The sequence below is a fragment of the Choristoneura fumiferana genome, chromosome 10 (genome assembly GCF_025370935.1).
Source record: "Choristoneura fumiferana chromosome 10, NRCan_CFum_1, whole genome shotgun sequence".
Lineage (NCBI taxonomy): Eukaryota > Metazoa > Arthropoda > Insecta > Lepidoptera > Tortricidae > Choristoneura > Choristoneura fumiferana.
Window position 1 is genome coordinate 21,089,405 of NC_133481.1, and position 10,935 is coordinate 21,100,339.

The 10,935-nt window shown below is 59.8% G+C and overlaps 1 protein-coding gene across 1 annotated transcript; it reads left to right on the plus strand.

Moving 5' to 3' along the window:
• Positions 1 to 5,178: 5,178 nt before the first annotated feature.
• On the plus strand, positions 5,179 to 10,496 carry LOC141431789 (uncharacterized). The gene is made up of 3 exons (XM_074092966.1): positions 5,179 to 7,027; positions 7,781 to 7,821; positions 8,415 to 10,496. Exons 1-3 carry the CDS (start codon positions 5,179 to 5,181, stop codon positions 10,494 to 10,496), a joined length of 3,972 nt encoding a protein of 1,323 aa, XP_073949067.1.
• Positions 10,497 to 10,935: the final 439 nt, after the last annotated feature.

Below are 10,935 nucleotides of genomic sequence, written 5' to 3' on the forward strand. Positions count from 1 at the left end.
TAAGACTTGGAGTAGCATGAGCGTTACGATTCCCCCTCTTAGAAGGGCGGGCACTGCGAGCCTAGGGAGGAGTAGCGCTCGGGTGATTGACCTGTAGTAGTTTGTCAATTTTGGGGAGGGGCTTAAAGCTAAGGAGGGTTTTGACAGAGGGCTGTCAAATTTCGGGGAGGGGCATTTCGCTCTTTCTTTTTGACGGGGTGAGCCGAGCTGAGTACCTGTTCTCATTAGACAGGGAAAGGTAAGGGTGAGCCATATCGGGCGGAGGGCGCTTGCCCAATGATGCCGGGGTGGCGCAGCCCTTTTCAGGGCTGTGGTCACCGATGGGGGCGAACCTGAGCGGAGTACCTGTTCTCATTAGACAGGGAAAGGTGAGGGGGAGCCCTCGGGCGGCACAGCGGGCGAGGGCGAGGAATCCCGGACCCGCATTGCACGTGCCGTCCTGGACGAGCGCCCCTAAAATCCTAGGGGCGCAGCGCCCCAATACCATCTTGGGGCGCAGAGAGGAAGCCCATCCCGGGCTGGCCTGCGGCGTCGCGGTGAAATGTTCGCGATCCCGTGGCGTCCGCACAAGGGCCGAGAGGGTAAGGTCGTGTTGTTTTTAGTCGGTATGCCCCTCTTGGGGAGAGCCCGACAGACCCCACCCGCTGCCTCGAGCGGGGGACATGCATAAGGCGCATTTTCAGCACGTTAAAAAAAAAAAAAAAAAAAGGTTCCCCCCCGGGTGTCGCCACCTTGTCGTGGTGGGGGGGCTTGAGCCCTCGAACTTCGAGCATTAAGCTCGAAGGGAGGGGGCGACCAAGAGCGGCACAGCCCCGGTTGCGCCCACTATGGGCCTGGCGGGGCAGGCGCGCCCTAGTGAAAGGGTGCGCCACAAACTGCTCCTCGTCTCCCCTGCAGCAGGGGACTACGGGGATGCAGCGGCGGTGGGTTGGCTTCCGGTACACTATGCTCTCGTCAGAGAGCGTACCGGAAGGCCGACGAAGTGCGGGCAGCAGCGCATCATACTGCGGGGGAACTCACCCCTTAACAGCATAGAGGAGCTCTACTCCCCAATTGAGCCGGAGGACCCCACCTCCCTAAACAAGGACGACGCAATGATGGAAAGTTCAATAAAGAATTCATTACCCCAGGAGGGTACCCTAACGGGAGAATCCCTCACCGCCATCGCGCGGTCAGTCCCTTCGTATTCTGGGGGGGACAAATTGAACTTTGAGGGCGACAGCCCAGGACTAGGGAGCTCCGACTCCCACCCGACGACCACATGCTTGAACCAAGGAACGATCCCGCTAAAACATGACGACCCAGCTAACGGAAAAATGGAAAAAAGAGAAAAGGGGGCTGTCTCGCGCCATACGTTGCGAGATAGCCTCGGACGATTTACCCGCCGAACAGAAGTGGAGCGCGGAGCCAGCGAGCGGGAGGGGAGGCCGGAAGAAGCCGGGACTCCGGAAACCGAGGCTCCGAATGCACTCACGGAGGACTGCACTGAGAGCGAGAGGGCCGGCCCCCAGAACGAGCTGTCTCTGGAGGATGGCCCTCTGGCTGCGATGGAGCGTGATTGGCGCACTTGCCTCAATAATGAGCCTTTGGGGGAGGACCCCAACATGGACGTGGCCAGCTTCCGCCTACAGTTCCCAGCTTTAAAGGGGAAAAAAAGGGTGGAAGTTATGCGCCCCGTGACGATCTCGGACGCATCCGATTCGGAGGAGGGGGAGGCGAGGTCGTCTGCCTGGATGGAGCTGGAGGCGGACCTGCCCGAGGTCTTCCTGGGGAGCACGCCTGTAGTAGGCTCCACGAGGAAGAGGCCCCCTGGACCAATAGTGGAGGGACCCGTGTCGCCCAAGGTCGGCTCTGCGCGCAGGGGCGCAAGTGGCAGGCGCCAGTCGGTGCGCAGTCGCTCCCTAGGTGCACACAAGAGCCACCAGTGGGGCTCGGAATTGGAGTCTGTGGAAGACTCGGACGAGGGGCTCACCCGTCACCCGAGTCACAGCAACATAGAGGAGACCCCAGTATTGGCGTGGAAAACCACAAAGGGTCGCGTGACGACAAAATCGCTGCCCAAAAGCGGCCCTCCACGCCAGCCGACACCGGACCCAAGGGCCAGCCACGAGGATGAGCGCCAAGAAGACGGAACTGAGACGGTAGCCCAGCTCCAGCCGTATCTCTACCCTCTAGTACCAGCGGAGTCCGATGAAGAGGAAGGGTACCTTCCAGCTCCCCCCCCTGCTGAGACACGAGAAACTCTGGCCGATACTGCACTTCGACACATAACAGAAATGTATGAAGAGGTCCAGAAGTGTAGCAAAATCAAGGGGGGCGTGCGCGGGGCTATAAATAAAGCCTCTGCTGGGGCTCTCCGTGCCATCGAGGAGATGCGCCACATGACGGCCAAAGACGAACTGCGCCGACTCTGCGCGGACAACAACAGACTCGCTCGGGAACTGGAGGCCGTCCGAGCAGAGCTGAAGGCGTTCAAAGAGGCATTCTCGGAACTGCGCAGGGAACGGGTCTCACTGGCCAGAACATCGGCCACCAGAGAGACTGACGCGCACTCCCTCAGGGAAGTGATGGAGGAAATGAGGCGTGAACTCCTCACTTCTTTGGGGGGAATGATAAACGCGCGCCTAGAGGACTTGGAGTCGCGTCTCCCACCGGAACCGGTGTTAAGGCCGCCCCTAGCAGCGGACAAAAGCAACAAGCCGCCGCCACGCCCACGTATCCAACCTGGGAGCGGACTTGATACTTCCTTCCAACAGAGGAGGAACGAGGAAACCGGCGCCCCCCCTACTCCGCCCCGGGGGGCATAAAGAGCCCAGCACGAGGCTCAACGGGCCAAAGCCTGGGCCCAAGCTCCAGCCTCAACCCAAGGCCGGAACTAGCCGGCGAGAGGAACCCATAACTGGAAGCAGCCAACGAAAGCTGGCCAGTAGGGGAAAAGCTGCAGCACATCAGCAGTCAAAACCCCTACTGAAGGAGAGTCAGAAACCCACTGAAGGAGGGGCAGCGACACCCAATGCACTTGCCCAATTGGCCGAGGACGAAGACCCCACACCGTGGACCACCGTGGTGAGAGGAAGGGGGAGAAAGGGGAAAGCCCCCAAACAACCGACCAAACCAACCCCGCCAAAGAAGCCGCAGCCACGCACAATCAAAATCACCGCCCCGCGCACGGCAGCAGTGGTCCTTACGCTGAGGGAGGGCACCCAGACCACCTATGCCGCGCTCTTAGCCAAGGCCAGAGCCAATATTAAACTGGCGGAGATCGGGCTGGAGTCAGTCAAGGTGAAAACCACCATGACCGGCTCCAGGCTGATGGAGATGACAGGCGAGGAGCCGGAAAAGCTTGCAGATCTCCTCGCGGAAAAACTGCGTGCGGTAATTGGCGACCAGGCGGAGATCACTAGGCCAACCAAAACGGTTGATCTAAGGATCTCTGGTCTGGACGAAACCGTGGCTCCAGAGGAGGTGGCAGCCGCTATTGCGGCTAAGGGAGGCTGCCCTCCCGAACAAGTGAAAGTTGGGGCAATAAGGGCCAGCTTATGGGGGAAATGCTCGGCCCTTATTAGATGTCCAGCGGCGGCCGCTAAGGTCATCGCCAACCTGAGGAAGGTGACAGTCGGCTGGAATACGGCCACCATCACGCCAGTACAGGCCCTACCCATGCGCTGCTATAGGTGCATGGCGCTGGGCCACACGAGAGCGCTTTGCCCATCAGAGGCGGAACATGGCGCAAAGTGCTTTCGCTGCGGCGCCGATGGCCATCTAGCTGCCGCATGTAAAGGCCAACCTAAGTGCGCAGTATGCGCGCATGCGGGGCGCCCACATGCGCACATCATGGGAGGGACAAAATGCGTCCCCCCTTCCGTCAGAGGAAAGGCCCCTGCGAACGGGCCCCCCCCTCGTGTACCTAGCCAAAGGGCTGCAGAGGAGCTCGAAATGCAAGAAACTTAATGCCAGCACACCCGTACTTCGAGCTCCTCCAGACGAACACAAACCACTGTGCCAGGGCGCAAGACCTTCTGGTTCATGTCATGGCGGAGTGGCGTGTGGACCTTGCGGTTGTTGCCGAGCCCTACGCTGTCCCCCCCCAGCAAACCTGGGTTGGGGACACCGAGGGCTTGGTGGGCATAATTACGCCGGCGGCTGGCTCCCAGCGCCTCTCACTGAGGGAGAGGGGCCCTGGCTACGTGGCCGCTAACTGGGGAGAGGTAGTTGTCATAGGCACATATTTCTCCCCAAACCGGCCCTTTGCTGACTTTGAGGCGTACCTGATCCGCTTGGAGCTGGTGGTGCAGAGGGCCGCACCAGCCCAAGTGATCCTGATGGGGGACCTCAACGCCAAATGCACGGCGTGGGGGTGCCCCATCACGGATCAGAGAGGGGCACTTTTGCGCGACTGGGCCGTCATGGTCGGCCTAGTACTGCAAAATGTGGGCACCGCAAACACCTGCGTCCGGTGGCAGGGAGGGTCCATAGTGGATCTGATGTTCGCCAGCCCTGCTATCGGCGCACGTGTTACCGACTGGCGCGTGCTTGAGGAGGTGGAGACCCTGTCCGACCACCTTTATATAAGGTGCAGGATCTCCAAAGCCCCCCCTGGTCCACAGGCCGCACGGGTCAGCAGAGGAGACCGGGACTTCCCAAGATGGGCGGTCTCCCGCCTCGACCGAGACCGAGCCGAGGAAGCTGCCATCGTGCAGGCATGGTGCACCGACCCCCCCCGGGAACAGGGGGTCGATCTGAGGGCCGCCAGCTTCCGGGAGGACCTGACAGCCGTCTGCGACGCGGCGATGCCGAGGGCGAGGCGCTTCACGCCCAAAACCAGCGTCTACTGGTGGTCGCAAGACTTGGCGGACTTGCGAGCCGCCAGTGACGCTGCGCGCCGCGCCTTCACGCGATGCCGCCGACGAAGGACCAAGATACCTGGGGAAGAGGAGCGCCTCTTGACTAACCTCCGAACGGCCAAGAAGGCGCTCTCAACGGCCATCGCGGAGGCCAAGGATACTGCCTACAAGGAATTCTTGGCCACCCTGGATGCAGATCCGTGGGGGCGGCCGTATCGCATGGTGCGAGCAAAACTAAAGGCGGCCCCCCCCCACGGAAAACTTCGAGCCAGCCTTGCTTAATACTGTCTTGGAGGGCCTGTTCCCGGACAGCCCTCCCTTTGACCCGCCATACATGGCAGAGCCCAGAGCGGAGCCGGCGATGGCCCAAGACGTTCCCCCGGTAACACAGGAGGAGATTTTCCGGGCGGTGTGCCGACTTAAAGGTGCCCCCAAAGCGCCGGGGCCGGATGGGGTGCCCGGAAAAGTCCTGCACATTGCCCTGAAGCACCTCGGGGGCCGCCTCAGTGCGCTATTCGACGAGTGTCTAGCGGTGGGGCGGTTCCCGAGATGTTGGAAGGAGGGAAGATTGGTCCTGCTCCGGAAGGAGGGTCGACCAGCTGACTCCCCCTCCGGCCACAGGCCGCTAGTGATGCTGGATGAGACGGGAAAGCTACTCGAAAGAGTCATAGCTTCCCGTATCAACCAGCACCTAGCGGACGTAGGACCAAACCTCTCGGAGGGCCAATTCGGGTTCCGGGTGGGGCGTTCCACCTTGGACGCACTATCCGCCCTGAAAGGGTTCACCGCAGAGGCAGCCGAGAGGGGCCAGGGGGTGATGGCGGTATCGCTAGACATCGCCAATGCCTTCGGGTCCCTCCCTTTCGAGGTGATAGGGGAGGCACTCCGATACCACGGGGTGCCCCTCTATCTTCAAAGGATCGTGGAGCACTACTTGACGGATCGGGTGGTGCTTTACATGGGAAGAGGGGGCTCACGGATGGCCAGGCCAGTAACCTGCGGTGTTCCACAGGGGTCCGTATTAGGACCCCTGCTCTGGAACATCGGATACGACTGGGTCATCCGCGGAGCGGTGCTGCCCCGAATGGCAATAATCTGCTTTGCGGATGACACTCTTGTCGCCGTTCGGGACACCACCTATGAGGAGGTTGCCAGGAGAGCGGAGGTAGGCGCGTCAATGGTGGTCGACCGGATTGGGGCCTTGGGGCTCAGGGTAAGCCTCAGTAAGACCGAGGCACTGTGCTTTAGGGGTCCGAGATGGAGGCTTCCGCGGGGCGCATGCCTCCGAATCAACGGAGAAACCGTCGAGGTGAAGGCCCACATAAAATATCTGGGTCTTACCCTTGACGGTAGCTGGAAGTTCGAGGAACATTTCCGCCAAATGGCTCCTCGACTGGTAGGTGCAGCAGGAGCCCTCAGCCGGCTCCTACCAAACGTGGGGGGACCTGATGCCCCCTGCAGGCGACTGTTTGCAGGGGTCATCAGGAGCATGGCGCTATACGGGGCACCGATATGGGCCGGTGCCCTCACTGCCAGGACCAAATCCCTACTCCGGAAGCCCCAAAGGGTCATGGCGGTGAGGATGTGCCGGGCATACCGCACAGTGGGCTGGGCGGCGGCCTGCGCTTTGGCCGGCACCCCTCCCTGGGAGATTGAGGCAGAGATGCTGGCCGAAGCGTACCGAGTGCGCTGCGAGAGGAGAGATCACGGTGAGGTCTCCCTGGCCCCTCAGGAGCTGGTGAGAGACCGAGAACTCGGGAAGGAACGAGTCATGGAGCGCTGGGTGGATGAACTAGCAGATGCTGAATACGGCATCCGAACCATTGAAGCCATCCGCCCAGTGCTCCTAGAATGGTGCAAGAGGAGCCACGGGGCCCTCACGTTCCGCCTTGTGCAGGTGCTGTCCGGACACGGTTGCTTCGGGCGGTACCTTCACAGGGTGGCGGGAAGGGAGATGACGCCATCATGCCATGAGTGCGGCGCCGGTGAGGATACGGCACAGCACACTCTCGAGGTGTGCCCTGCCTGGTCGGACCGGCGCCGCAACCTTGCGGCGGAAATTGGCGGTGACCTCTCGCTTCCCAGCGTCATAAATGCAATGCTGGGGAGCGAGAGTTCCTGGGAGGCTGTCTCCTCCTTCTGCGAAGAGGTAATTTCACAGAAGGAGGAAAGGGAGCGGGAGCGTGAGAGAGACCCTCTTGCACATCCGTCCCGACGTAGACGAGCGGGGAGAAGGCGGCAACAATTTGCCGCACTACTACCCGACGGTGGCGCCGGCTAGTGGGGGATAGGGGCTCCCCTATTAGCCAAAACGGCCCACAAGTATTAGGGGGGGATCAAGTATTCCCGATTCCCCCCTCATGGAGAGGACAACCCGGCTAGACCGGGCCGGCCAGCGGATGTCGTGGTGTCTCCCAGTGCTCCCATGGCATCCGCACACTTGGCTGGTGAGGGAATACCGGTGGGTTTTTAATGGGTAGGCCTCCCCCCTTCCTTCCTTCCCAATTGGAAGGAAGGAGGGGGAGAGGAGAGTCCCATACACCCCCTGCGTTGTCCCCACGGCGCAGGGATAGTGCGTAAAGCATTTTCCCACCGCAAAAAAAAAAAAAAAAAAAAAAAAAAAAAAAAAAAAAAAAAAAAAAAAAAAAAAAAAAAAAAAAAAAGGTTAGGTTAGGTTAGGTTAGGTTAGGTTAGGTTAGGTTAGGTTAGGTTAGGTTAGGTTAGGTTAGGTTAGGTTAGGTTAGTTAGGTCCCCCCGAGTGTCGCTACCTTGTCGTGGTGGGGGGCTTGAGCCCTTGATCTTCGAGTTGCATAGCTCGAAGAGAAAGGGTGACCAAGAGCGGCACAGCCTCGGCGGAGCCCATTTTTGGGCCAGGCGGGGCAGGCGCGCCCTAGTGAAAGGGTGCGCCACTTTCCTGCTCCCTGTCTCTCTTGTAGCAGGGGACAACGGGGATGCAGAGGCGGTGGGTCCGCTCCCGGTACCTCTCTGAGTAGCAGAGTAGACTGGGATGCGGACGTGACTTGGAGGAGCGCCGTCCGCAAGGGCGGCCCTACTGCAGGTCTCTTCTAAGAGCTGCTGTGGAAACTCGCAACCCGGCCCGTAGGTGCCGGGAGTGAGGGTCGTCGCCTGCAAAGGGAGGACCGCGAGGAAGGAAAACCTCTATAAAAACCGGGGATAACCGCTCCTTACTGCGGTTCTGGATACGGGTTGCAGCGTATCCAGTACCAGGCCGGAGACAAGTAGGTCCTGTGGATCGAACGGGTCCGGCCTGGATTAGCGGCTTGCCGGAAGTACCACGCCAGTGGTGAACGGGTTGGCGTAACTGCAACACAGGGGAACTCATCCCTTAAATCAGAGGAGAGCGGCTCCCTCTTTAAAAGGGCAGGGGCCTTACCCCTTAAAGTAAGGAAATGGGTGACAATAAAGAGTTATTACCCCAGGAGGGTACCCTTCGGGGAGAATCCCTCACCGCTAACATCCCGCGGTCAGCCCCATCGTATTCTGGGGGGCAAATGTCACTTCGTGGGCCCTCAAAGCCCACGTTTAGATTTAAGTTCGCCGGCGATACAGATCGCCGAACGTAAAAGTGTGCCATTGCGCGACTGCCACGTGCACCTCATAAGGCAGAAATCGCCAAACACCTCAAACCAAGAGCCCGAACTGAGGGCAAACACAAGCTCTGACGTCAGCTTTGCTTCCCAGGGGACCGGAGGTCGTGAGTCCTCTGGTAAAAGCAAGCTTGAAAATATTCCGGAGGGAGCTGAGCGGGTGAAGCAGAAGCGGAAGAGATTCCGCCCTGCTTCATCCGTGCTCAGCTCAAGCGATGAAGAGTCGACAGGTCTCTCAGCTGAGGGACAAAAACCACAGACGAGAGGAAGAGGTCGCCCGCCTACAACAGGCAAATACGCAGGCCTAGCCAAGGCGAAAGAGGCGTACAATCGTGCCCTGCGAGAGGAGCTCCGTCTGAAAGCGGAGCTTGAGGTCCAGGACATGCAGATCAAGACCAGGCAGGGGTACCAGAGAGGCATTTCTGGGAGGAATGATCCGGAGGGCACCTCGGCTAACAAAGACCTTGGCCAGCAGGTAACCGACAGCGTGGCCATCATAAACAAGGTCGCGGTTACCTCTAAAAACCTATCTGGAGGCTATATTAAATGCCTGAAAGATGCGGCTGCTGCAATTGCTGATGCCTTCTCGGAGCTCAGCAAGCGCACAGCCACTGATGAGACGGCTCGGCTGCAGGCTGACAACAATCGGCTGCAAGCCGAGGTGGCCAGTCTCCGAAAGGAGCTGGCCGATCTTAAAAGGGACTTCGAGGGGATGCGGAAGCAGGGTAGTCCGCAACCCCCTCCTACCGGACACGTCGAGACGGAGCTGCCCCCTGCGCAGCCTCCCTCAACAAGAATTGAGGAAAGTCGAGGTGCGGGAAATCCAACAGCAATGGATATGGACACGCTGTGTCAAGCGGTTATGGCCCAAGTCGGGTCGTACCTGGACGCCCACCTGGCGGGCATCCAAGACCGGCTATTACCTGAGAGGGCCGTCCAACAAGCCGCGGAGGATGCTGCTTCTGGCCATGCCTCGGCTGGTCCGAGGCGGAAAAATGGAAGAAAAAAGAAGATAAAGAAGGCGGAAGGGGATAAACAACCACCCCCACTGCCCCCGCCGCTTCCGCCCCCCCGACCGCCCCCACCACCGGAAAAACCTGACAAGTGGACGAGGGTGGAAAAGAAAGGGAGGCGGAAGAAGTCGAAAAATCAGAAAAAGAAGGAGGTCGACACTCCGAAAGGCAAACGTAAGAAGGGAGCCAACAAGCTCCGTCCGCCTCGCTCAGCAGCAGTCGTGATGACGCTGTTGGAGCCAAAGGCGACGGAAAGTGGGGCAGACTTTGGCTCAGTTCTTGCGGATGCCAAAAGGAAGGTAAGACTGGAGGATCTGGGCATCTCTGGCCTCCGTCTGAGAAAAGCCCAAACCGGGGCATATATCATGGAGATACCCGGTACGACAAGTGGTGACAAGGCTGATGCATTGGCCAAAAAACTTGTCGAGGTCACGGACCCAACTGTAGTACGAGTGTCCAGGCCCATCAAATGCGCTGAATTGCGTATTTCGGGCCTAGACGAGTCCGTTCTGTCCACCGACGTAGTAACGGCGGTCGCTCACGTGGGGGGCTGCGCGGAGGCTGAGATTAGGCCCGGAGAGATCATATATGGTCGCTCTGGTCTGGGAACAGTATGGCTGCGCTGTCCTGTTCCGGCGGCTAAAAAGGTGGTAGAGGCGGGAAGGCTGCTGGTGGGCTGGGTGTCGGCGCAGGTCAAGCTGCTCGATGCCCGCCCCCTGCGCTGCTTCCGCTGCCTCGAGGTGGGCCACGTGAAGGCGAAGTGCAAGGCGGCGGTGGATCGCAGCCTGCTTTGCTACCGCTGCGGATGTCCTGGCCACGTGGCAAGCGCATGTGCAGCAGCACCACATTGCGTTTTGTGCGCGGAGGCCGGGTTAGCGGCTAATCACAAGGTGGGTAGCAAGGCGTGCAACCCACAAAAATCCAAGAAGGGCAAAACTGATAAGGGACCACAATCCGCTTCACAGCCAAACACCCAGAAGGGCAGCACATCCGAGCCCAGGGCCGAGGAGGAAGGAATGGTAACCGAGTGATATTATGGCTCCAACTTCAATCCGTTACTTACAGACGAACATCAACCACTGCGCCAGAGCCCAGGATCTTTTGTTCCAGAGCATGGCGGAGTGGTTGATTCATGTCGCGGTAGTAGCCGAGCCATACTCGGTGCCATCCAGGGATAACTGGGTGGGCGACCTGGATAGCCTCGTAGCGCTGGCCACTCAACCATCGGCTGGCTCTGCGCCGCTCGAGGGAGTGGTGCGGGGCCATGGCTACGTGGCTGCCAACATTGGAACCACCTTGGTCGTAGGGGTATACTTCTCGCCGAACAGAGCTCTTGCTGAATTCGAGGTGTTCCTCGATGAAGTGCGGGCTCTGATCGGCAGAAGCAACCCGGAACTACTGCTGGTCGCTGGGGACTTTAACGCCAAATCCATGGCGTGGGGGTCCCCCACGACTGACGCGCGCGGCCAT